Source organism: Giraffa tippelskirchi, chromosome 7, assembly GCF_054371585.1.
Source record: "Giraffa tippelskirchi isolate mGirTip1 chromosome 7, T2T-mGirTip1v1.2.pri, whole genome shotgun sequence".
In the NCBI taxonomy this organism is placed as follows: domain Eukaryota; kingdom Metazoa; phylum Chordata; class Mammalia; order Artiodactyla; family Giraffidae; genus Giraffa; species Giraffa tippelskirchi.
The window spans coordinates 63,881,114-63,908,031 of record NC_137281.1 but is presented as its reverse complement, the minus strand read 5'-3'; the positions used below and the strand labels follow the sequence as shown (position 1 = coordinate 63,908,031).

The 26,918-nt window shown below is 54.5% G+C and overlaps 1 protein-coding gene and 1 long non-coding RNA gene across 2 annotated transcripts; one reads left to right on the top strand and one right to left on the bottom strand.

The window, feature by feature from the left end:
- The first annotated feature begins 736 nt into the window (after positions 1 to 736).
- On the top strand, positions 737 to 5,800 carry LOC145513950 (uncharacterized). The gene is made up of 3 exons (XM_081511024.1): positions 737 to 4,185; positions 4,585 to 4,897; positions 5,154 to 5,800. The coding sequence occupies exons 1-3, from the start codon at positions 3,949 to 3,951 to the stop codon at positions 5,774 to 5,776; spliced, it is 1,173 nt and encodes a 390-aa protein (XP_081367150.1). The 5' UTR covers positions 737 to 3,948; the 3' UTR covers positions 5,777 to 5,800.
- On the bottom strand, positions 5,795 to 15,952 carry LOC145513997 (uncharacterized). Its single transcript, XR_014059802.1, has 2 exons — positions 13,602 to 15,952; positions 5,795 to 5,960 (listed from the first exon to the last, which is right to left on the bottom strand). It is a non-coding gene; the product is annotated as an uncharacterized LOC145513997 (long non-coding RNA).
- Between the last annotated feature and the right edge of the window lie 10,966 nt (positions 15,953 to 26,918).

Genomic DNA, 26,918 nt, shown 5'->3' with positions numbered 1-26,918 from the left:
CCTACAATTACTAGCTGGCCCGAAGAGATATCTCCTGAATCCAGATTAAGCTGGAGTCTCCCAGGCTCATCTGGCATGTCTTCCCTGAAGTCTGCCAAAACCCACACCCTTGCATTTCCAGGGACTCCCCTTAGCCAGCTGGGCAGAAAACCCAGCATGCTTCAAACAAGCTGACAGACAAGCGGGAGAGGACTCACGGGCAGACGGCCTCCCTCAGGTCTCGGGTGGAGCTCTGGGACCACAGCAGCAACGGGCCATCCCAGCCCCTGGGCTCAGCAGCGCCCTCATTCTCAGGCCGGCGGCTCTGCCCTGAGGGGAGCAGGAAGGTCACCAACTGCCGCAGGCGGACCTCAAGCCCCTCCCACTGCTGGAGCCTGACCTCCCCCGGCCCCACCCCTTCCCCTACCCCAGCAGGACGAGAGCTCGTCTTCCCCTGGCTTCCAACGTGAGGCCCGGCCCTGGGCCCCGATTGGGCACTGCCCCAGTCCGGAGCCAATCACAGTGGCCAGGGAGGTGGAACGCACCGATTGGCCAGGGCCAGGTCATGTGACCATGCTCCCCAGGAAACTCAAATATTACCAAGATTCCCTAACAAACCAATGAACAAAATTATCCAGTAAACGCAAACCGTACTTTTTAATGAGGCCAATGTCACAGAAAAAAAAAAAAAATGCTTCACAATGAACTGCTCAAGGAAGCTACTAAATAAACTTTCAGAAAAGTTAAGTCGTTTTTTTTTTTTTTTTTAATAGGGTGACGGAGAGCTATACCTTTCCCATCTATGTGAATTTAGGTTTAAACTAGATTTCCCTTGGCTATTATATAAGACAAAAAACCCCACATCACCCCCTTTCACTCCCCCCACCCCCAAAAAGTGTTTTAGTCTATTGAGTTTTTGTGTCCTCAGTTGTGTCTGATTCACGGCAACTCACGAACTCTACACAGCCAGGCTCTTCCGTCCATGGAATTCAGGGCAATTTTTTTCTGTCACAGTAAATGCCCACCCTGGGTGATCCAAAGGCAAGGGCTCAGAGGCTCCTGAGAGACTAACTCCTTTCAGCTGAGCACAGAGCTGGCTCCTCACTGGGATGCCTGTGGCCTGGGGCTCCCAGAGGGAACAGCAGCACTCGCCCCACCGTGTGGTCACTGCTGCAAGTGCAGGCTGCTCCTCACTCCCCCTTGACAGTGTCCCTGAGGGCAGAACAGTGTGAATCTACTCAAGGTGGAAATGCAAACTCCGATGCAACCAAACTTCCCACAAGGTCTCCAAAACCACTCAGGAACAGGGAATTGGAAACTGCAGGGCATGACATGAATGGAGATGGAGACTTGACACCTTACACCGAGTTCACTTCCAGTTATCCCTAGACAAAGTTTCCATGAAAAGTTGTCACAAATCTAGAAGAACAATGAGCAGAAACCGGACACGTGCTTTGAGTCTTCACACACAAAACTAAAAGGCAGTCCACAAAACAACCCAGAGAATACAGTGGACTTTGCAAAATCAAAGACATCTACCGTGGGAAAGACCTCATTACAAAAGCAAAAGACAGGTCATACATCGCGAGACGAATGAGTGGAAACACAAAGCTTCTCAAGGACGTGTCTCCAAACAGACAAAGAACACCAACACAACAAGCCTGTGAAAACTAGGGAAAGGTCTGAAGGGACGCCAGACTGAGGAAGACACACACAGAGTATCCCGGATGATGTCCAGCACTGAGGGCCTGAAGAAACAACAGTCTAGTTGCACTCCCTCAGGCCTGTGTGACCCTGGATGAGGCCTCTGTTTCCCGGTGGCTCTGAGAGATGGACAGGGAGGAAGGGGAAGAGAAATCACTTGCACTTCTAATACTCACAGCAAAGTCTTCCAATGAGAAGGGAATTATCACCCCCACTGACAATGCCATTCACTGAAGTGATACCCACGAGTCCATCTAACCCAGAAGGGAAGGAAGGACCTGTTCTCACAAAACGGCGAGAGATGGAAGAAAGAAGATCAAGCCCACACCAATCACTGGAAAGAGAAGCTGTGCTCAGGGCTTGAAAGAATTCCTATTGGGAAAATGATGTCACAGCCCCACAAGGCAATCCACAGCTTCGATGCTATTCCTCCCAAAATGCCAATGCATGTTCGCACCGAACAAAGAATTGCAAAAGGGGTTACGGAAACAGAAAAGAGCCTAAATTGTCAATACAATCCGACGAAAAAGCCCCGATACGGACGTCCAAGGTTGTGTGAAAGGAAATTAGACGACCAAACTAGGATCCTCAGGAGAGTATCGGAGAAGGCGATGGCGACCCACTCCAGTACTCTTGCCTGGAAAATGCCCTGGACGGAGGAGCCTGGTAGGCTGCAGGCCATGGGGTCGCGCAGAGTCAGACACGACTGAAGTGACTTAGCCGCAGCAGAAGCAGCAGGACAGTATGCTATTGGGAATACAACAACACACACAGATCCAGATCGATGGAATAAAGTTGAGGGTCCAGAAACAAACCCCGGCATCCATGGTCAACTCATCTCTGACACAGAAGGGGAGAATATCCAAATGGGAACAAGAAAGCCTCTTCAATCAATGTCCATGGGAAAACCAGACAGCTACATCTGAAGAACGCTATTGGTTTTGATCTCACACCACCTCAATATCGGGGAAAAACCTCACCCTAAAGACTGATGTCATGAGATAGCTAGAAAGAAGCGTAGGTCAAAGGCTCCTTAACATCAGAGTCTCCTTGCCATTTGCTGGGCGGAGGTAGAAATGGGTCTCTTCAAGTAAGGGGAAGAGGGAAACCAAGTACACCAATGGGTTTCCATCCAATGGAACCTCTTCACAACAGAGAAGCTAAGCATTCACAAATGCAAAAGATAGGAAACGGAACATGAGAGACTCCTTGCAAGTGGTGTATCTGAGAAGGGGTTCATATGGAAAGAGACGAAGAATGCACAGCACTCAGATTCCAAGAAACACCACCACCACCCTTGACCCTTCCCCCATGACCAACTCCGACCTAAAGCCTTTCTCTCCCTCTAACCTATCCCTAAAACATAACCCTCATCTAATCATATACATGGGCATTCCTAGCATCCATCCATCCACACACGAGAGAGAAAGAGGAAGGCACAGACTGAATCGAGAAAGGAAAAGAGAGGGACACAGCCAGAGAGAGACACGGAACCAAAGAGAGGAAAGGAGTCGATGGTCCAGACTTTTCATCAATCTGTCTCGAAGGTAGAAGCAATGACAGCGCCCATCCACCCCAGAAGGGGGAAAAGGACGGAAGGTTTGGAGAGGAAAAGACAAGAACGCAGGGAGCCATTAGAAGCTCAGCCACCCGCAGAAGCCGAGCTGGGACACTTGAACAGAATCTCAATGGAAACAGAGGACCAGAAAGTTGGCTACTCTTTTCTATAAGAGAGGGAGACCTTCGAGTCTTCCTTTCGGTCCTCCAACTTGCATGCGGGGTCTCAAAACAGTCAGGAGGGGGAGTGCCTTTTCCTGGGTACCACGGCGCATCCAGGCCTCGTTCTGCCCCATTCTGTGCTGTGTCAGCCCTGGATGGCGTCTTTCTTTCTGAAGTCTCAGCGCACAAGCTCCACGTGATATCGGCCCCAGGTGGAGAGGCATGGAGCTGCTCGTAGGCCGACAGACCTAGGAAACAGATGGGAGAATGACCCCCACTCTGCAGATGGAGAGACTGGGGAAACCCTGAGGGGCATATGCTTGTCCAGGGCCACACCACTTATGAGAAGAAGGAGCCTGGTCTGAGAGCAGCGGGGTCCTCAGAGCTCAGGCCCTGGCTGCACCCAGGCCTCCACAGGGCTGTGGGCTGGGCTGCGTGGCCGTCACTGTGCCTGCACATGGCCTAAGGGGGGTGGTCGAGCAGTCAGAAACCCAGAGATTCCCTTGGGAAGTTTTGGGGAAGGGACCTCAGCACGAACCCCAGGAAATGATGTCACCTGCCGGCAACAGAACCCAACAGAACCCGCAACCCGGGTATCCAGGCCTCCAGAGCGGAGAGGAGCCCCCAGCCAGATCACTTGCTGCCAGGATGTTCTGCTGTTTGCCCCTGCCCAGAGGCCGGGGCCTCAGGAAAGCTCACAGGCAGTGTGCGTGGGCACCCTGTCGACGTTGGCTCAGGGCACCCCCGAGAGGCCTCTGGCCCTTTGCCCGGAGAAACAGAAAGGTAACACGGGGAGCCCCAGGCGGGGCCAGGCCACCTCTCCCATGCCACCCGGAAACACCGGGTCCTTTGCCTGTGTGTGTGGATGCGGGTTTCTCGGGGTGTGTCTCCCTCAAGGAAGCCCAGGCGGATGTGGGGTCAGAAGCCTGTGGACAAGTTGTGTCCACACCCCAGGGGAGAGCAGGCTGGGTGGGATGGGGAGAGTGCGGGCAGCGCCGGCCGCCCAGGCTGACCTCACACCCTCAGGTGGGTCTCTTTCCTCCCGGGTGGGGATCTGAGCAGACACACGTCTCTGACCCTTCTGGGAAGAGAAGTTCGAGCAGGCAGAAGCAGCGGCTCCACTGGCCAGGCCCAGCTCGGAAAACTCCCAGCACGGCTGGCTGACGGTCACTGTCGTTGCAGAGCTTCCCACGTGATGAGGCCGAGGACGGGGACACCCCGTCCACCTCCCGGAGGGAGGGGTCGGAGCACCACCCCCCCGCCCGTGAGGCCCAGTGCAGGCTCCAGGTGAGCGTGCCCACGGAGGCATCAGCCCCACCGGGGGCGAAGCGGAGGCGGGGAAGGCCTGCTGCCGAGACACCGCCCAGGATACACCCGGCGGCCCAGTCTGAGGCTGCCACGGAGCTCAGCACACCCGGCTCCGACCCAGAGTCCCGAGAACCCCGGCCTCTGAGGCAGCAGGAGGACCTGGAGCCCAGCACGCCAGAGCACAGAGGTGAGGACGCTGGGGCTGGTGCACGGGAGTGTGTGGGGAGGGGGTGCTGAGCTACACACGGACGAGTCCCCGAAAGATGCTGCTGGGCCTGCAGCAAGCGCTGGCCTCACACCCCCACCCCCATCTTGCACACTTCAGTCCCAAAAGACATCCGACCCGGGGTATTCTTTGGGAATCTCTTGGAAGCTTTCTGTCCCGGGATACGCACATGCCAAGGCTGGCCTGTGGGCAAACTTTGCTTCTCCCCCGGCTCTAGCACTGGCCTCCAACTGGAACCAGGCTCTACTTCCCAGACCTGTCCCTACAGAGGTGGTGGCTCCAGGTGCAGGACCCAGGGATCCACCGAGGCCAGATGGAGAACCGAGACTTGCCCTCGCAGAGACACCAGGCCAGCTGGGTACTGGCCAGCACACCGGGCAGATCGGATCTCCGTGCCTGCAGGACCCCCAGCCCCAGGCACTGATGTCCCACCCCCTCAGCCAGAACCTCCACCTCCACGTGCACCTGTACCTGCTCGGGCTTTGGCAGGAGAACCCGAGGCAGAGGAGGAGTCACCGCCTCGGCAGGGAGAGCCTGCCCTGGCTCCCGCGCAACACCCAGACGCCGACGATGACTCACCCGCCCCTGCAGGAAGAACGAGCCCCCGCTCTGGGCAGAGACCCAGAGCCCTTGCCGGAAACACCACGTCCAGGGGAGCGGTCGGCTCTGCAGCCTCCATCCCTGTCTGCTCACCGTGGAGGCCGGCAACTCCGTCTGCCCCCAGGGGACATGGAGTTCCTTTCCCCTGAACTGCTTTGCATTTGGTTTGTTTCCACCTTTCTGGTGATGTTTCATTTTTTGTATGGTTTCCTGTATTTCTCTTGGTTAAGTTGGGATTAGTAAACTTTTTCATCATTGTTGCAATTTGGGAACACTGTTGTGTAACTCTGGTGATACTGTGTTACCATCACCACTTTGTAGTTTCAGACCCGTTCGATCTTTATGCCCCACCCCCCAACAAAGCCTGGATTCAAGGCAAGCACGCCCTGTTCATCCCTCCCCCCGATCCTGAACACAATTTCACCTTTTCTTTCTGCATTCCTTCCTATATTCTTGGTGTCCCCAATCAATGACTCTCAGTGAAATGACTGAAGGAGATTTTTTCGGACTCTCCACCTACTGTAAGACTCCATTGGAGAGTTCTCATTTTTATGTCATTTGAACTAGCCTTTGATAGCTGAAAGGACGGTGTACGTCCTTTCAAGATATCATGTGCCAAACGAAGCCCTTTTGGCAAATGCCATCATTATCTCCAGGCAGGCATTGCTGTTTGAAGGGTGACATCTCAGCCAGAAGGCAGAGGCTGAGCTCCTCTTGTTGCACCAGCTCCCAAAAGAAGCCAAGAAAGGGAGCTGGAACAACAAACCACCCCAACGCCCAGGAAAGCGTTCTTCACGACAGAAGGCTAGAAAATGACCCAACAACCTTGTGGCCCAGAACCCCTCTAGAAAAATCACTGTTCCATAAAAAAGAGAAACACATGGGAAGTTCCAAGGAGAGGCAATGCCCATGGCCAGTGTACTTTAGAGACGGCCTGACCGCTCCGGGGAAGACACGCACCGACGTAACCCCTTGGGAGACAGCAGTGATAGTCCTCACCGTCGTAAGGGTTTCCTCTGGGGACAACCTGCCCTGGGCACCACATGAGGGAGCAGACCGGCTTCTCTTCCTCTGCCCCCACACCGTTCACTCATGAAGGCAGCTCAGGTGTTCTCATGCCCTGCCTGCCTGCCTGCCTGCCTGGCTCATCCGTGAGCTGTGCCCACCTCCAGGGCAGGACTCCACCTTCTCCTCTCTGTGTACCGTGACTCTGCACACAGTGGGCTTTCAGAACCTTAGGAGACTTGAGCCATTCCCACTGGAGCCAGAACCCTCCCCAGGAAGGAAAACAGCTGTGGAGTCATTTTGGCCCCAGCACTGGTTCCCAAACCCTGGCGGCTCCTACAGCCTCTACGGTGTGAAGAGGGAGGTCCCTTTTGACAGAGCTTTCCGGCTGTCAGATCTAAGCTGTTGTTTCCCTGTCAGCTGTGTCTCTTCCGTTGCAGCCAGGTGGGCCACGCTGCTCCAAAGGAGCTCACAAGCTGAGTGGCAAGGGAGGTATTGAGAGGACAGGGATGGCTACAACGTGCTGCAAACTGAGTGAGGGTCCCCACAATCCTCAGCAAAGGTCTGTGGTGTGCAAGTGGGGAGTAGAGGGCCCCCAAGTTCCAAAGGAAGGGAGGTACTCGGGAGCTAAAGCCCTTGGCTGCTGTGGTAGCAGCTGCAGATGGCAGCTCGTCCACAGTGCACTTCGAATGAGGTCATATGAGCGGGACTCTGGAAATGGCTCCGAAATCCAGAGAAAGGGGTCAGGGTATGTGGGAATCCGGCGGGGGTGGGGGGTGGATGAAGGAAGGTGTCCTTCCCCTCTCCAGTGCAATTTGGTTTGGTGAGTCTCAAAGCTACCAGATGGCACTTCCCAAGTCAGGCCCCCGCAGGAATCAGGGTGGGCTGCGTGCCTCGGCCCCTGCCACAGGGACAAGCCACACCAGTGGCCTCCCTGAGCTCAAATGGCCGGATCTGGGGGTTCTGTCTGGGTGCACACCTCCTTGCTGTGGCCAAGTTCCCCCCTTCTCTGAGCACCAGCTTCATCCTCTCGAAGGAGGACATCGATTGCTACCTTGGCACGTTACTCTCTTCATCCTGTGAAGACTCATTAGGCTTATCCTACAATTACTAGCTGGCCCGAAGAGATATCTCCTGAATCCAGATTAAGCTGGAGTCTCCCAGGCTCATCTGGCATGTCTTCCCTGAAGTCTGCCAAAACCCACACCCTTGCATTTCCAGGGACTCCCCTTAGCCAGCTGGGCAGAAAACCCAGCATGCTTCAAACAAGCTGACAGACAAGCGGGAGAGGACTCACGGGCAGACGGCCTCCCTCAGGTCTCGGGTGGAGCTCTGGGACCACAGCAGCAACGGGCCATCCCAGCCCCTGGGCTCAGCAGCGCCCTCATTCTCAGGCCGGCGGCTCTGCCCTGAGGGGAGCAGGAAGGTCACCAACTGCCGCAGGCGGACCTCAAGCCCCTCCCACTGCTGGAGCCTGACCTCCCCCGGCCCCACCCCTTCCCCTACCCCAGCAGGACGAGAGCTCGTCTTCCCCTGGCTTCCAACGTGAGGCCCGGCCCTGGGCCCCGATTGGGCACTGCCCCAGTCCGGAGCCAATCACAGTGGCCAGGGAGGTGGAACGCACCGATTGGCCAGGGCCAGGTCATGTGACCATGCTCCCCAGGAAACTCAAATATTACCAAGATTCCCTAACAAACCAATGAACAAAATTATCCAGTAAACGCAAACCGTACTTTTTAATGAGGCCAATGTCACAGAAAAAAAAAAAAATGCTTCACAATGAACTGCTCAAGGAAGCTACTAAATAAACTTTCAGAAAAGTTAAGTCGTTTTTTTTTTTTTTTTTTAATAGGGTGACGGAGAGCTATACCTTTCCCATCTATGTGAATTTAGGTTTAAACTAGATTTCCCTTGGCTATTATATAAGACAAAAAACCCCACATCACCCCCTTTCACTCCCCCCACCCCCAAAAAGTGTTTTAGTCTATTGAGTTTTTGTGTCCTCAGTTGTGTCTGATTCACGGCAACTCACGAACTCTACACAGCCAGGCTCTTCCGTCCATGGAATTCAGGGCAATTTTTTTCTGTCACAGTAAATGCCCACCCTGGGTGATCCAAAGGCAAGGGCTCAGAGGCTCCTGAGAGACTAACTCCTTTCAGCTGAGCACAGAGCTGGCTCCTCACTGGGATGCCTGTGGCCTGGGGCTCCCAGAGGGGAGAGCAGCACTCGCCCCACCGTGTGGTCACTGCTGGAAGTGCAGGCTGCTCCTCACTCCCCCTTGACAGTGTCCCTGAGGGCAGAACAGTGTGAATCTACTCAAGGTGGAAATGCAAACTCCGATGCAACCAAACTTCCCACAAGGTCTCCAAAACCACTCAGGAACAGGGAATTGGAAACTGCAGGGCATGACATGAATGGAGATGGAGGCTTGACACCTTACACCGAGTTCACTTCCAGTTATCCCTAGACAAAGTTTCCATGAAAACTTGTCACAAATCTAGAAGAACAATGAGCAGAAACCGGACACGTGCTTTGAGTCTTCACACACAAAGCTAAAAGGCAGTCCACAAAACAACCCAGAGAATACAGTGGACTTTGCAAAATCAAAGATATCTACTGTGGGAAAGACCTCATTACAAAAGCAAAAGACAGGTCATACATCGCGAGACGAATGAGTGGAAACACAAAGCTTCTCAAGGACGTGTCTCCAAACAGACAAAGAACACCAACACAACAAGCCTGTGAAAACTAGGGAAAGGTCTGAAGGGACACCAGACTGAGGAAGACACACACAGAGTATCCCGGATGATGTCCAGCACTGAGGGCCTGAAGAAACAACAGTCTAGTTGCACTCCCTCAGGCCTGTGTGACCCTGGATGAGGCCTCTGTTTCCCGGTGGCTCTGAGAGATGGACAGGGAGGAAGGGGAAGAGAAATCACTTGCACTTCTAATACTCACAGCAAAGTCTTCCAATGAGAAGGGAATTATCACCCCCACTGACAATGCCATTCACTGAAGTGATACCCACGAGTCCATCTAACCCAGAAGGGAAGGAAGGACCTGTTCTCACAAAACAGCGAGAGATGGAAGAAAGAAGATCAAGCCCACACCAATCACTGGAAAGAGAAGCTGTGCTCAGGGCTTGAAAGAATTCCTATTGGGAAAATGATGTCACAGCCCCACAAGGCAATCCACAGCTTCGATGCTATTCCTCCCAAAATGCCAATGCATTTTCGCACCGAACAAAGAATTGCAAAAGGGGTTACGGAAACAGAAAAGAGCCTAAATTGTCAATACAATCCGACGAAAAAGCCCCGATACGGACATCCAAGGTTGTGTGAAAGGAAATTAGACGACCAAACTAGGATCCTCAGGAGAGTATCGGAGAAGGCGATGGCGACCCACTCCAGTACTCTTGCCTGGAGAATGCCCTGGACGGAGGAGCCTGGTAGGCTGCAGGCCATGGGGTCGCGCAGAGTCAGACACGACTGAAGTGACTTAGCCACAGCGGCAGCAGCAGGACGGTATGCTATTGGGAATACAACAACACACACAGATCCAGATCGATGGAATAAAGTTGAGGGTCCAGAAACAAACCCCGGCATCCAGGGTCAACTCATCTCTGACACAGAAGGGGAGAATATCCAAATGGGAACAAGAAAGCCTCTTCAATCAATGTCCATGGGAAAACCAGACAGCTACATCTGAAGAACGCTATTGGTTTTGATCTCACACCACCTCAATATCGGGGAAAAACCTCACCCTAAAGACTGATGTCATGAGATAGCTAGAAAGAAGCGTAGGTCAAAGGCTCCTTAACATCAGAGTCTCCTTGCCATTTGCTGGGCGGAGGTAGAAATGGGTCTCTTCAAGTAAGGGGAAGAGGGAAACCAAGTACACCAATGGGTTTCCATCCAATGGAACCTCTTCACAACAGAGAAGGTAAGCATTCACAAATGCAAAAGATAGGAAACGGAACATGAGAGACTCCTTGCAAGTGGTGTATCTGAGAAGGGGTTCATATGGAAAGAGACGAAGAACGCACAGCACTCAGATTCCAAGAAACACCACCACCACCCTTGACCCTTCCCCCATGACCAACTCCGACCTAAAGCCTTTCTCTCCCTCTAACCTATCCCTAAAACATAACCCTCATCTAATCATATACATGGGCATTCCTAGCATCCATCCATCCACACACGAGAGAGAAAGAGGAAGGCACAGACTGAATCGAGAAAGGAAAAGAGAGGGACACAGCCAGAGAGAGACACGGAACCAAAGAGAGGAAAGGAGTCGGTGGTCCAGACTTTTCATCAATCTGTCTCGAAGGTAGAAGCAATGACAGTGCCCATCCACCCCAGAAGGGGGAAAAGGACGGAAGGTTTCGAGAGGAAAAGACAAGAACGCAGGGAGCCATTAGAAGCTCCGCCACCCGCAGAAGCCGAGCTGGGACACTTGAACAGAATCTCAATGGAAACAGAGGACCAGAAAGTTGGCTACTCTTTTCTATAAGAGAGGGAGACCTTCGAGTCTTCCTTTCGGTCCTCCAACTTGCATGCGGGGTCTCAAAACAGTCAGGAGGGGGAGTGCCTTTTCCTGGGTACCACGGCGCATCCAGGCCTCGTTCTGCCCCATTCTGTGCTGTGTCAGCCCTGGATGGCGTCTTTCTTTCTGAAGTCTCAGCGCACAAGCTCCACGTGATATCGGCCCCAGGTGGAGAGGCATGGAGCTGCTCGTAGGCCGACAGACCTAGGAAACAGATGGGAGAATGACCCCCACTCTGCAGATGGAGAGACTGGGGAAACCCTGAGGGGCATATGCTTGTCCAGGGCCACACCACTTATGAGAAGAAGGAGCCTGGTCTGAGAGCAGCGGGGTCCTCAGAGCTCAGGCCCTGGCTGCACCCAGGCCTCCCCAGGGCTGTGGGCTGGGCTGCGTGGCTGTCACTGTGCCTGCACATGGCCTAAGGGGGGTGGTCGAGCAGTCAGAAACCCAGAGATTCCCTTGGGAAGTTTTGGGGAAGGGACCTCAGCACGAACCCCAGGAAATGATGTCACCTGCCGGCAACAGAACCCAACAGAACCCGCAACCCGGGTATCCAGGCCTCCAGAGCGGAGAGGAGCCCCCAGCCAGATCACTTGCTGCCAGGATGTTCTGCTGTTTGCCCCTGCCCAGAGGCCGGGGCCTCAGGAAAGCTCACAGGCAGTGTGCGTGGGCACCCTGTCGACGTTGGCTCAGGGCACCCCCGAGAGGCCTCTGGCCCTTTGCCCGGAGAAACAGAAAGGTAACACGGGGAGCCCCAGGCGGGGCCAGGCCACCTCTCCCATGCCACCCGGAAACACCGGGTCCTTTGCCTGTGTGTGTGGATGCGGGTTTCTCGGGGTGTGTCTCCCTCAAGGAAGCCCAGGCGGATGTGGGGTCAGAAGCCTGTGGACAAGTTGTGTCCACACCCCAGGGGAGAGCAGGCTGGGTGGGATGGGGAGAGTGCGGGCAGCGCCGGCCGCCCAGGCTGACCTCACACCCTCAGGTGGGTCTCTTTCCTCCCGGGTGGGGATCTGAGCAGACACACGTCTCTGACCCTTCTGGGAAGAGAAGTTCGAGCAGGCAGAAGCAGCGGCTCCACTGGCCAGGCCCAGCTCGGAAAACTCCCAGCACGGCTGGCTGACGGTCACTGTCGTTGCAGAGCTTCCCACGTGATGAGGCCGAGGACGGGGACACCCCGTCCACCTCCCGGAGGGAGGGGTCGGAGCACCACCCCCCCGCCCGTGAGGCCCAGTGCAGGCTCCAGGTGAGCGTGCCCACGGAGGCATCAGCCCCACCGGGGGCGAAGCGGAGGCGGGGAAGGCCTGCTGCCGAGACACCGCCCAGGATACACCCGGCGGCCCAGTCTGAGGCTGCCACGGAGCTCAGCACACCCGGCTCCGACCCAGAGTCCCGAGAACCCCGGCCTCTGAGGCAGCAGGAGGACCTGGAGCCCAGCACGCCAGAGCACAGAGGTGAGGACGCTGGGGCTGGTGCACGGGAGTGTGTGGGGAGGGGGTGCTGAGCTACACAGGGACGAGTCCCCGAAAGATGCTGCTGGGCCTGCAGCAAGCGCTGGCCTCACACCCCCACCCCCATCTTGCACACTTCAGTCCCAAAAGACATCCGACCCGGGGTATTCTTTGGGAATCTCTTGGAAGCTTTCTGTCCCGGGATACGCACATGCCAAGGCTGGCCTGTGGGCAAACTTTGCTTCTCCCCCGGCTCTAGCACTGGCCTCCAACTGGAACCAGGCTCTACTTCCCAGACCTGTCCCTACAGAGGTGGTGGCTCCAGGTGCAGGACCCAGGGATCCACCGAGGCCAGATGGAGAACCGAGACTTGCCCTCACAGAGACACCAGGCCAGCTGGGTACTGGCCAGCACACCGGGCAGATCGGATCTCCGTGCCTGCAGGACCCCCAGCCCCAGGCACTGATGTCCCACCCCCTCAGCCAGAACCTCCACCTCCACGTGCACCTGTACCTGCTCGGGCTTTGGCAGGAGAACCCGAGGCAGAGGAGGAGTCACCGCCTCGGCAGGGAGAGCCTGCCCTGGCTCCCGCGCAACACCCAGACGCCGACGATGACTCACCCGCCCCTGCAGGAAGAACGAGCCCCCGCTCTGGACAGAGACCCAGAGCCCTTGCCGGAAACACCACGTCCAGGGGAGCGGTCGGCTCTGCAGCCTCCATCCCTGTCTGCTCACCGTGGAGGCTGGCAACTCCGTCTGCCCCCAGGGGACATGGAGTTCCTTTCCCCTGAACTGCTTTGCATTTGGTTTGTTTCCACCTTTCTGGTGATGTTTTATTTTTTGTATGGTTTCCTGTATTTCTCTTGGTTAAGTTGGGATTAGTAAACTTTTTCATCATTGTTGCAATTTGGGAACACTGTTGTGTAACTCTGGTGATACTGTGTTACCATCACCACTCTGTAGTTTCAGACCCGATCGATCTTTATGCCCCACCCCCCAACAAAGCCTGGATTCAAGGCAAGCACGCCCTGTTCATCCCTCCCCCCGATCCTGAACACAATTTCACCTTTTCTTTCTGCATTCCTTCCTATATTCTTGGTGTCCCCAATCAATGACTCTCAGTGAAATGACTGAAGGGGTTTTTTTCGGACTCTCCACCTACTGTAAGACTCCATTGGAGAGTTCTCATTTTTATGTCATTTGAACTAGCCTTTGATAGCTGAAAGGACGGTGTACGTCCTTTCAAGATATCATGTGCCAAACGAAGCCCTTTTGGCAAATGCCATCATTATCTCCAGGCAGGCATTGCTGTTTGAAGGGTGACATCTCAGCCAGAAGGCAGAGGCTGAGCTCCTCTTGTTGCACCAGCTCCCAAAAGAAGCCAAGAAAGGGAGCTGGAACAACAAACCACCCCAACGCCCAGGAAAGCGTTCTTCACGACAGAAGGCTAGAAAATGACCCAACAACCTTGTGGCCCAGAACCCCTCTAGAAAAATCACTGTTCCATAAAAAAGAGAAACACATGGGAAGTTCCAAGGAGAGGCAATGCCCATGGCCAGTGTACTTTGGAGACGGCCTGACCGCTCCGGGGAAGACACGCACCGACGGAACCCCTTGGGAAACAGCAGTGATAGTCCTCACCGTCGTAAGGGTTTCCTCTGGGGACAACCTGCCCTGGGCACCACATGAGGGAGCAGACCGGCTTCTCTTCCTCTGCCCCCACACCGTTCACTCATGAAGGCAGCTCAGGTGTTCTCATGCCCTGCCTGCCTGCCTGCCTGCCTGGCTCATCCGTGAGCTGTGCCCACCTCCAGGGCAGGACTCCACCTTCTCCTCTCTGTGTACCGTGAATCTGCACACAGTGGGCTTTCAGAACCTTAGGAGACTTGAGCCATTCCCACTGGAGCCAGAACCCTCCCCAGGAAGGAAAACAGCTGTGGAGTCATTTTGGCCCCAGCACTGGTTCCCAAACCCTGGCGGCTCCTACAGCCTCTACGGTGTGAAGAGGGAGGTCCCTTTTGACAGAGCTTTCCGGCTGTCAGATCTAAGCTGTTGTTTCCCTGTCAGCTGTGTCTCTTCCGTTGCAGCCAGGTGGGCCACGCTGCTCCAAAGGAGCTCACAAGCTGAGTGGCAAGGGAGGTATTGAGAGGACAGGGATGGCTACAACGTGCTGCAAACTGAGTGAGGGTCCCCACAATCCTCAGCAAAGGTCTGTGGTGTGCAAGTGGGGAGTAGAGGGCCCCCAAGTTCCAAAGGAAGGGAGGTACTCGGGAGCTAAAGCCCTTGGCTGCTGTGGTAGCAGCTGCAGATGGCAGCTCGTCCACAGTGCACTTCGAATGAGGTCATATGAGCGGGACTCTGGAAATGGCTCCGAAATCCAGAGAAAGGGGTCAGGGTATGTGGGAATCCGGCGGGGGTGGGGGGTGGATGAAGGAAGGTGTCCTTCCCCTCTCCAGTGCAATTTGGTTTGGTGAGTCTCAAAGCTACCAGATGGCACTTCCCAAGTCAGGCCCCCGCAGGAATCAGGGTGGGCTGCGTGCCTCGGCCCCTGCCACAGGGACAAGCCACACCAGTGGCCTCCCTGAGCTCAAATGGCCGGATCTGGGGGTTCTGTCTGGGTGCACACCTCCTTGCTGTGGCCAAGTTCCCCCCTTCTCTGAGCACCAGCTTCATCCTCTCGAAGGAGGACATCGATTGCTACCTTGGCACGTTACTCTCTTCATCCTGTGAAGACTCATTAGGCTTATCCTACAATTACTAGCTGGCCCGAAGAGATATCTCCTGAATCCAGATTAAGCTGGAGTCTCCCAGGCTCATCTGGCATGTCTTCCCTGAAGTCTGCCAAAACCCACACCCTTGCATTTCCAGGGACTCCCCTTAGCCAGCTGGGCAGAAAACCCAGCATGCTTCAAACAAGCTGACAGACAAGCGGGAGAGGACTCACGGGCAGACGGCCTCCCTCAGGTCTCGGGTGGAGCTCTGGGACCACAGCAGCAACGGGCCATCCCAGCCCCTGGGCTCAGCAGCGCCCTCATTCTCAGGCCGGCGGCTCTGCCCTGAGGGGAGCAGGAAGGTCACCAACTGCCGCAGGCGGACCTCAAGCCCCTCCCACTGCTGGAGCCTGACCTCCCCCGGCCCCACCCCTTCCCCTACCCCAGCAGGACGAGAGCTCGTCTTCCCCTGGCTTCCAACGTGAGGCCCGGCCCTGGGCCCCGATTGGGCACTGCCCCAGTCCGGAGCCAATCACAGTGGCCAGGGAGGTGGAACGCACCGATTGGCCAGGGCCAGGTCATGTGACCATGCTCCCCAGGAAACTCAAATATTACCAAGATTCCCTAACAAACCAATGAACAAAATTATCCAGTAAAGGCAAACCGTACTTTTTAATGAGGCCAATGTCACAGAAAAAAAAAAAAATGCTTCACAATGAACTGCTCAAGGAAGCTACTAAATAAACTTTCAGAAAAGTTAAGTCGTTTTTTTTTTTTTTTAATAGGGTGACGGAGAGCTATACCTTTCCCATCTATGTGAATTTAGGTTTAAACTAGATTTCCCTTGGCTATTATATAAGACAAAAAACCCCACATCACCCCCTTTCACTCCCCCCACCCCCAAAAATTGTTTTAGTCTATTGAGTTTTTGTGTCCTCAGTTGTGTCTGATTCACGGCAACTCACGAACTCTACACAGCCAGGCTCTTCCGTCCATGGAATTCAGGGCAATTTTTTTCTGTCACAGTAAATGCCCACCCTGGGTGATCCAAAGGCAAGGGCTCAGAGGCTCCTGAGAGACTAACTCCTTTCAGCTGAGCACAGAGCTGGCTCCTCACTGGGATGCCTGTGGCCTGGGGCTCCCAGAGGGGAGAGCAGCACTCGCCCCACCGTGTGGTCACTGCTGGAAGTGCAGGCTGCTCCTCACTCCCCCTTGACAGTGTCCCTGAGGGCAGAACAGTGTGAATCTACTCAAGGTGGAAATGCAAACTCCGATGCAACCAAACTTCCCACAAGGTCTCCAAAACCACTCAGGAACAGGGAATTGGAAACTGCAGGGCATGACATGAATGGAGATGGAGGCTTGACACCTTACACCGAGTTCACTTCCAGTTATCCCTAGACAAAGTTTCCATGAAAACTTGTCACAAATCTAGAAGAACAATGAGCAGAAACCGGACACGTGCTTTGAGTCTTCACACACAAAGCTAAAAGGCAGTCCACAAAACAACCCAGAGAATACAGTGGACTTTGCAAAATCAAAGATATCTACCGTGGGAAAGACCTCATTACAAAAGCAAAAGACAGGTCATACATCGCGAGACGAATGAGTGGAAACACAAAGCTTCTCAAGGACGTGTCTCCAAACAGACAAAGAACACCAACACAACAAGCCTGTGAAAACTAGGGAAAGGTCTGAAGGGACACCAGACTGAGGAAGACACACACAGAGTATCCCGGATGATGTCCAGCACTGAGGGCCTGAAGAAACAACAGTCTAGTTGCACTCCCTCAGGCCTGTGTGACCCTGGATGAGGCCTCTGTTTCCCGGTGGCTCTGAGAGATGGACAGGGAGGAAGGGGAAGAGAAATCACTTGCACTTCTAATACTCACAGCAAAGTCTTCCAATGAGAAGGGAATTATCACCCCCACTGACAATGCCATTCACTGAAGTGATACCCACGAGTCCATCTAACCCAGAAGGGAAGGAAGGACCTGTTCTCACAAAACGGCGAGAGATGGAAGAAAGAAGATCAAGCCCACACCAATCACTGGAAAGAGAAGCTGTGCTCAGGGCTTGAAAGAATTCCTATTGGGAAAATGATGTCACAGCCCCACAAGGCAATCCACAGCTTCGATGCTATTCCTCCCAAAATGCCAATGCATTTTCGCACCGAACAAAGAATTGCAAAAGGGGTTACGGAAACAGAAAAGAGCCTAAATTGTCAATACAATCCGACGAAAAAGCCCCGATACGGACATCCAAGGTTGTGTGAAAGGAAATTAGACGACCAAACTAGGATCCTCAGGAGAGTATCGGAGAAGGCGATGGCGACCCACTCCAGTACTCTTGCCTGGAAAATGCCCTGAACGGAGGAGCCTGGTAGGCTGCAGGCCATGGGGTCGCGCAGAGTCAGACACGACTGAAGTGACTTAGCCGCAGCGGCAGCAGCAGGACGGTATGCTATTGGGAATACAACAACACACACAGATCCAGATCGATGGAATAAAGTTGAGGGTCCAGAAACAAACCCCGGCATCCAGGGTCAACTCATCTCTGACACAGAAGGGGAGAATATCCAAATGGGAACAAGAAAGCCTCTTCAATCAATGTCCATGGGAAAACCAGACAGCTACATCTGAAGAACGCTATTGGTTTTGATCTCACACCACCTCAATATCGGGGAAAAACCTCACCCTAAAGACTGATGTCATGAGATAGCTAGAAAGAAGCGTAGGTCAAAGGCTCCTTAACATCAGAGTCTCCTTGCCATTTGCTGGGCGGAGGTAGAAATGGGTCTCTTCAAGTAAGGGGAAGAGGGAAACCAAGTACACCAATGGGTTTCCATCCAATGGAACCTCTTCACAACAGAGAAGCTAAGCATTCACAAATGCAAAAGATAGGAAACGGAACATGAGAGACTCCTTGCAAGTGGTGTATCTGAGAAGGGGTTCATATGGAAAGAGACGAAGAATGCACAGCACTCAGATTCCAAGAAACACCACCACCACCCTTGACCCTTCCCCCATGACCAACTCCGACCTAAAGCCTTTCTCTCCCTCTAACCTATCCCTAAAACATAACCCTCATCTAATCATATACATGGGCATTCCTAGCATCCATCCATCCACACACGAGAGAGAAAGAGGAAGGCACAGACTGAATCGAGAAAGGAAAAGAGAGGGACACAGCCAGAGAGAGACACGGAACCAAAGAGAGGAAAGGAGTCGATGGTCCAGACTTTTCATCAATCTGTCTCGAAGGTAGAAGCAATGACAGCGCCCATCCACCCCAGAAGGGGGAAAAGGACGGAAGGTTTGGAGAGGAAAAGACAAGAACGCAGGGAGCCATTAGAAGCTCAGCCACCCGCAGAAGCCGAGCTGGGACACTTGAACAGAATCTCAATGGAAACAGAGGACCAGAAAGTTGGCTACTCTTTTCTATAAGAGAGGGAGACCTTCGAGTCTTCCTTTCGGTCCTCCAACTTGCATGCGGGGTCTCAAAACAGTCAGGAGGGGGAGTGCCTTTTCCTGGGTACCACGGCGCATCCAGGCCTCGTTCTGCCCCATTCTGTGCTGTGTCAGCCCTGGATGGCGTCTTTCTTTCTGAAGTCTCAGCGCACAAGCTCCACGTGATATCGGCCCCAGGTGGAGAGGCATGGAGCTGCTCGTAGGCCGACAGACCTAGGAAACAGATGGGAGAATGACCCCCACTCTGCAGATGGAGAGACTGGGGAAACCCTGAGGGGCATATGCTTGTCCAGGGCCACACCACTTATGAGAAGAAGGAGCCTGGTCTGAGAGCAGCAGGGTCCTCGGAGCTCAGGCCCTGGCTGCACCCAGGCCTCCCCAGGGCTGTGGGCTGGGCTGTGTGGCTGTCACTGTGCCTGCACATGGCCTAAGGGGGGTGGTCGAGCAGTCAGAAACCCAGAGATTCCCTTGGGAAGTTTTGGGGAAGGGACCTCAGCACGAACCCCAGGAAATGATGTCACCTGCCGGCAACAGAACCCAACAGAACCCGCAACCCGGGTATCCAGGCCTCCAGAGCGGAGAGGAGCCCCCAGCCAGATCACTTGCTGCCAGGATGTTCTGCTGTTTGCCCCTGCCCAGAGGCCGGGGCCTCAGGAAAGCTCACAGGCAGTGTGCGTGGGCACCCTGTCGACGTTGGCTCAGGGCACCCCCGAGAGGCCTCTGGCCCTTTGCCCGGAGAAACAGAAAGGTAACACGGGGAGCCCCAGGCGGGGCCAGGCCACCTCTCCCATGCCACCCGGAAACACCGGGTCCTTTGCCTGTGTGTGTGGATGCGGGTTTCTCGGGGTGTGTCTCCCTCAAGGAAGCCCAGGCGGATGTGGGGTCAGAAGCCTGTGGACAAGTTGTGTCCACACCCCAGGGGAGAGCAGGCTGGGTGGGATGGGGAGAGTGCGGGCAGCGCCGGCCGCCCAGGCTGACCTCACACCCTCAGGTGGGTCTCTTTCCTCCCGGGTGGGGATCTGAGCAGACACACGTCTCTGACCCTTCTGGGAAGAGAAGTTCGAGCAGGCAGAAGCAGCGGCTCCACTGGCCAGGCCCAGCTCGGAAAACTCCCAGCACGGCTGGCTGACGGTCACTGTCGTTGCAGAGCTTCCCACGTGATGAGGCCGAGGACGGGGACACCCCGTCCACCTCCCGGAGGGAGGGGTCGGAGCACCACACCCCCGCCTGTGAGGCCCAGTGCAGGCTCCAGGTGAGCGTGCCCACGGAGGCATCAGCCCCACCGGGGGCGAAGCGGAGGCGGGGAAGGCCTGCTGCCGAGACACCGCCCAGGATACACCCGGCGGCCCAGTCTGAGGCTGCCACGGAGCTCAGCACACCCGGCTCCGACCCAGAGTCCCGAGAACCCCGGCCTCTGAGGCAGCAGGAGGACCTGGAGCCCAGCACGCCAGAGCACAGAGGTGAGGACGCTGGGGCTGGTGCACGGGAGTGTGTGGGGAGGGGGTGCTGAGCTACACAGGGACGAGTCCCCGAAAGATGCTGCTGGGCCTGCAGCAAGCGCTGGCCTCACACCCCCACCCCCATCTTGCACACTTCAGTCCCAAAAGACATCCGACCCGGGGTATTCTTTGGGAATCTCTTGGAAGCTTTCTGTCCCGGGATACGCACATGCCAAGGCTGGCCTGTGGGCAAACTTTGCTTCTCCCCCGGCTCTAGCACTGGCCTCCAACTGGAACCAGGCTCTACTTCCCAGACCTGTCCCTACAGAGGTGGTGGCTCCAGGTGCAGGACCCAGGGATCCACCGAGGCCAGATGGAGAACCGAGACTTGCCCTCGCAGAGACACCAGGCCAGCTGGGTACTGGCCAGCACACCGGGCAGATCGGATCTCCGTGCCTGCAGGACCCCCAGCCCCAGGCACTGATGTCCCACCCCCTCAGCCAGAACCTCCACCTCCACGTGCACCTGTACCTGCTCGGGCTTTGGCAGGAGAACCCGAGGCAGAGGAGGAGTCACCGCCTCGGCAGGGAGAGCCTGCCCTGGCTCCCGCGCAACACCCAGACGCCGACGATGACTCACCCGCCCCTGCAGGAAGAACGAGCCCCCGCTCTGGACAGAGACCCAGAGCCCTTGCCGGAAACACCACGTCCAGGGGAGCGGTCGGCTCTGCAGCCTCCAGCCCTGTCTGCTCACCGTGGAGGCCGGCAACTCCGTCTGCCCCCAGGGGACATGGAGTTCCTTTCCCCTGAACTGCTTTGCATTTGGTTTGTTTCCACCTTTCTGGTGATGTTTCATTTTTTGTATGGTTTCCTGTATTTCTCTTGGTTAAGTTGGGATTAGTAAACTTTTTCATCATTGTTGCAATTTGGGAACACTGTTGTGTAACTCTGGTGATACTGTGTTACCATCACCACTTTGTAGTTTCAGACCCGTTCGATCTTTATGCCCCACCCCCCAACAAAGCCTGGATTCAAGGCAAGCACGCCCTGTTCATCCCTCCCCCCGATCCTGAACACAATTTCACCTTTTCTTTCTGCATTCCTTCCTATATTCTTGGTGTCCCCAATCAATGACTCTCAGTGAAATGACTGAAGGAGATTTTTTCGGACTCTCCACCTACTGTAAGACTCCATTGGAGAGTTCTCATTTTTATGTCATTTGAACTAGCCTTTGATAGCTGAAAGGACGGTGTACGTCCTTTCAAGATATCATGTGCCAAACGAAGCCCTTTTGGCAAATGCCATCATTATCTCCAGGCAGGCATTGCTGTTTGAAGGGTGACATCTCAGCCAGAAGGCAGAGGCTGAGCTCCTCTTGTTGCACCAGCTCCCAAAAGAAGCCAAGAAAGGGAGCTGGAACAACAAACCACCCCAACGCCCAGGAAAGCGTTCTTCACGACAGAAGGCTAGAAAATGACCCAACAACCTTGTGGCCCAGAACCCCTCTAGAAAAATCACTGTTCCATAAAAAAGAGAAACACATGGGAAGTTCCAAGGAGAGGCAATGCCCATGGCCAGTGTACTTTAGAGACGGCCTGACCGCTCCGGGGAAGACACGCACCGACGTAACCCCTTGGGAGACAGCAGTGATAGTCCTCACCGTCGTAAGGGTTTCCTCTGGGGACAACCTGCCCTGGGCACCACATGAGGGAGCAGACCGGCTTCTCTTCCTCTGCCCCCACACCGTTCACTCATGAAGGCAGCTCAGGTGTTCTCATGCCCTGCCTGCCTGCCTGCCTGCCTGGCTCATCCGTGAGCTGTGCCCACCTCCAGGGCAGGACTCCACCTTCTCCTCTCTGTGTACCGTGACTCTGCACTCAGTGGGCTTTCAGAACCTTAGGAGACTTGAGCCATTCCCACTGGAGCCAGAACCCTCCCCAGGAAGGAAAACAGCTGTGGAGTCATTTTGGCCCCAGCACTGGTTCCCAAACCCTGGCGGCTCCTACAGCCTCTACGGTGTGAAGAGGGAGGTCCCTTTTGACAGAGCTTTCCGGCTGTCAGATCTAAGCTGTTGTTTCCCTGTCAGCTGTGTCTCTTCCGTTGCAGCCAGGTGGGCCACGCTGCTCCAAAGGAGCTCACAAGCTGAGTGGCAAGGGAGGTATTGAGAGGACAGGGATGGCTACAACGTGCTGCAAACTGAGTGAGGGTCCCCACAATCCTCAGCAAAGGTCTGTGGTGTGCAAGTGGGGAGTAGAGGGCCCCCAAGTTCCAAAGGAAGGGAGGTACTCGGGAGCTAAAGCCCTTGGCTGCTGTGGTAGCAGCTGCAGATGGCAGCTCGTCCACAGTGCACTTCGAATGAGGTCATATGAGCGGGACTCTGGAAATGGCTCCGAAATCCAGAGAAAGGGGTCAGGGTATGTGGGAATCCGGCGGGGGTGGGGGGTGGATGAAGGAAGGTGTCCTTCCCCTCTCCAGTGCAATTTGGTTTGGTGAGTCTCAAAGCTACCAGATGGCACTTCCCAAGTCAGGCCCCCGCAGGAATCAGGGTGGGCTGCGTGCCTCGGCCCCTGCCACAGGGACAAGCCACACCAGTGGCCTCCCTGAGCTCAAATGGCCGGATCTGGGGGTTCTGTCTGGGTGCACACCTCCTTGCTGTGGCCAAGTTCCCCCCTTCTCTGAGCACCAGCTTCATCCTCTCGAAGGAGGACATCGATTGCTACCTTGGCACGTTACTCTCTTCATCCTGTGAAGACTCATTAGGCTTATCCTACAATTACTAGCTGGCCCGAAGAGATATCTCCTGAATCCAGATTAAGCTGGAGTCTCCCAGGCTCATCTGGCATGTCTTCCCTGAAGTCTGCCAAAACCCACACCCTTGCATTTCCAGGGACTCCCCTTAGCCAGCTGGGCAGAAAACCCAGCATGCTTCAAACAAGCTGACAGACAAGCGGGAGAGGACTCACGGGCAGACGGCCTCCCTCAGGTCTCGGGTGGAGCTCTGGGACCACAGCAGCAACGGGCCATCCCAGCCCCTGGGCTCAGCAGCGCCCTCATTCTCAGGCCGGCGGCTCTGCCCTGAGGGGAGCAGGAAGGTCACCAACTGCCGCAGGCGGACCTCAAGCCCCTCCCACTGCTGGAGCCTGACCTCCCCCGGCCCCACCCCTTCCCCTACCCCAGCAGGACGAGAGCTCGTCTTCCCCTGGCTTCCAACGTGAGGCCCGGCCCTGGGCCCCGATTGGGCACTGCCCCAGTCCGGAGCCAATCACAGTGGCCAGGGAGGTGGAACGCACCGATTGGCCAGGGCCAGGTCATGTGACCATGCTCCCCAGGAAACTCAAATATTACCAAGATTCCCTAACAAACCAATGAACAAAAGTATCCAGTAAACGCAAACCGTACTTTTTAATGAGGCCAATGTCACAGAAAAAAAAAAAAATGCTTCACAATGAACTGCTCAAGGAAGCTACTAAATAAACTTTCAGAAAAGTTAAGTCGTTTTTTTTTTTTTTTTTAATAGGGTGACGGAGAGCTATACCTTTCCCATCTATGTGAATTTAGGTTTAAACTAGATTTCCCTTGGCTATTATATAAGACAAAAAACCCCACATCACCCCCTTTCACTCCCCCCACCCCCAAAAAGTGTTTTAGTCTATTGAGTTTTTGTGTCCTCAGTTGTGTCTGATTCACGGCAACTCACGAACTCTACACAGCCAGGCTCTTCCGTCCATGGAATTCAGGGCAATTTTTTTCTGTCACAGTAAATGCCCACCCTGGGTGATCCAAAGGCAAGGGCTCAGAGGCTCCTGAGAGACTAACTCCTTTCAGCTGAGCACAGAGCTGGCTCCTCACTGGGATGCCTGTGGCCTGGGGCTCCCAGAGGGGAGAGCAGCACTCGCCCCACCGTGTGGTCACTGCTGGAAGTGCAGGCTGCTCCTCACTCCCCCTTGACAGTGTCCCTGAGGGCAGAACAGTGTGAATCTACTCAAGGTGGAAATGCAAACTCCGATGCAACCAAACTTCCCACAAGGTCTCCAAAACCACTCAGGAACAGGGAATTGGAAACTGCAGGGCATGACATGAATGGAGATGGAGGCTTGACACCTTACACCGAGTTCACTTCCAGTTATCCCTAGACAAAGTTTCCATGAAAACTTGTCACAAATCTAGAAGAACAATGAGCAGAAACCGGACACGTGCTTTGAGTCTTCACACACAAAACTAAAAGGCAGTCCACAAAACAACCCAGAGAATACAGTGGACTTTGCAAAATCAAAGATATCTACTGTGGGAAAGACCTCATTACAAAAGCAAAAGACAGGTCATACATCGCGAGACGAATGAGTGGAAACACAAAGCTTCTCAAGGACGTGTCTCCAAACAGACAAAGAACACCAACACAACAAGCCTGTGAAAACTAGGGAAAGGTCTGAAGGGACACCAGACTGAGGAAGACACACACAGAGTATCCCGGATGATGTCCAGCACTGAGGGCCTGAAGAAACAACAGTCTAGTTGCACTCCCTCAGGCCTGTGTGACCCTGGATGAGGCCTCTGTTTCCCGGTGGCTCTGAGAGATGGACAGGGAGGAAGGGGAAGAGAAATCACTTGCACTTCTAATACTCACAGCAAAGTCTTCCAATGAGAAGGGAATTATCACCCCCACTGACAATGCCATTCACTGAAGTGATACCCACGAGTCCATCTAACCCAGAAGGGAAGGAAGGACCTGTTCTCACAAAACGGCGAGAGATGGAAGAAAGAAGATCAAGCCCACACCAATCACTGGAAAGAGAAGCTGTGCTCAGGGCTTGAAAGAATTCCTATTGGGAAAATGATGTCACAGCCCCACAAGGCAATCCACAGCTTCGATGCTATTCCTCCCAAAATGCCAATGCATTTTCGCACCGAACAAAGAATTGTAAAAGGGGTTACGGAAACAGAAAAGAGCCTAAATTGTCAATACAATCCGACGAAAAAGCCCCGATACGGACATCCAAGGTTGTGTGAAAGGAAATTAGACGACCAAACTAGGATCCTCAGGAGAGTATCGGAGAAGGCGATGGCGACCCACTCCAGTACTCTTGCCTGGAGAATGCCCTGGACGGAGGAGCCTGGTAGGCTGCAGGCCATGGGGTCGCGCAGAGTCAGACACGACTGAAGTGACTTAGCCGCAGCGGCAGCAGCAGGACGGTATGCTATTGGGAATACAACAACACACACAGATCCAGATCGATGGAATAAAGTTGAGGGTCCAGAAACAAACCCTGGCATCCAGGGTCAACTCATCTCTGACACAGAAGGGGAGAATATCCAAATGGGAACAAGAAAGCCTCTTCAATCAATGTCCATGGGAAAACCAGACAGCTACATCTGAAGAACGCTATTGGTTTTGATCTCACACCACCTCAATATCGGGGAAAAACCTCACCCTAAAGACTGATGTCATGAGATAGCTAGAAAGAAGCGTAGGTCAAAGGCTCCTTAACATCAGAGTCTCCTTGCCATTTGCTGGGCGGAGGTAGAAATGGGTCTCTTCAAGTAAGGGGAAGAGGGAAACCAAGTACACCAATGGGTTTCCATCCAATGGAACCTCTTCACAACAGAGAAGCTAAGCATTCACAAATGCAAAAGATAGGAAACGGAACATGAGAGACTCCTTGCAAGTGGTGTATCTGAGAAGGGGTTCATATGGAAAGAGACGAAGAATGCACAGCACTCAGATTCCAAGAAACACCACCACCACCCTTGACCCTTCCCCCATGACCAACTCCGACCTAAAGCCTTTCTCTCCCTCTAACCTATCCCTAAAACATAACCCTCATCTAATCATATACATGGGCATTCCTAGCATCCATCCATCCACACACGAGAGAGAAAGAGGAAGGCACAGACTGAATCGAGAAAGGAAAAGAGAGGGACACAGCCAGAGAGAGACACGGAACCAAAGAGAGGAAAGGAGTCGATGGTCCAGACTTTTCATCAATCTGTCTCGAAGGTAGAAGCAATGACAGCGCCCATCCACCCCAGAAGGGGGAAAAGGACGGAAGGTTTGGAGAGGAAAAGACAAGAACGCAGGGAGCCATTAGAAGCTCAGCCACCCGCAGAAGCCGAGCTGGGACACTTGAACAGAATCTCAATGGAAACAGAGGACCAGAAAGTTGGCTACTCTTTTCTATAAGAGAGGGAGACCTTCGAGTCTTCCTTTCGGTCCTCCAACTTGCATGCGGGGTCTCAAAACAGTCAGGAGGGGGAGTGCCTTTTCCTGGGTACCACGGCGCATCCAGGCCTCGTTCTGCCCCATTCTGTGCTGTGTCAGCCCTGGATGGCGTCTTTCTTTCTGCAGTCTCAGCGCACAAGCTCCACGTGATATCGGCCCCAGGTGGAGAGGCATGGAGCTGCTCGTAAGCCGACAGACCTAGGAAACAGATGGGAGAATGACCCCCACTCTGCAGATGGAGAGACTGGGGAAACCCTGAGGGGCATATGCTTGTCCAGGGCCACACCACTTATGAGAAGAAGGAGCCTGGTCTGAGAGCAGCGGGGTCCTCGGAGCTCAGGCCCTGGCTGCACCCAGGCCTCCCCAGGGCTGTGGGCTGGGCTGTGTGGCTGTCACTGTGCCTGCACATGGCCTAAGGGGGGTGGTCGAGCAGTCAGAAACCCAGAGATTCCCTTGGGAAGTTTTGGGGAAGGGACCTCAGCACGAACCCCAGGAAATGATGTCACCTGCCGGCAACAGAACCCAACAGAACCCGCAACCCGGGTAT

Coding starts and splice junctions, on each gene's coding strand:
- LOC145513950 (XM_081511024.1), top strand. CDS start 3,949: ATGATGTCACCTGCCGGCAACAGAACCCAACAGAACCCGCAACCCGGG. Junction 4,186..4,584: donor TTGCCCGGAGAAACAGAAAG/GTAACACGGGGA, acceptor CTGTCGTTGCAG/AGCTTCCCACGTGATGAGGC. Junction 4,898..5,153: donor CAGCACGCCAGAGCACAGAG/GTGAGGACGCTG, acceptor CCCCGGCTCTAG/CACTGGCCTCCAACTGGAAC.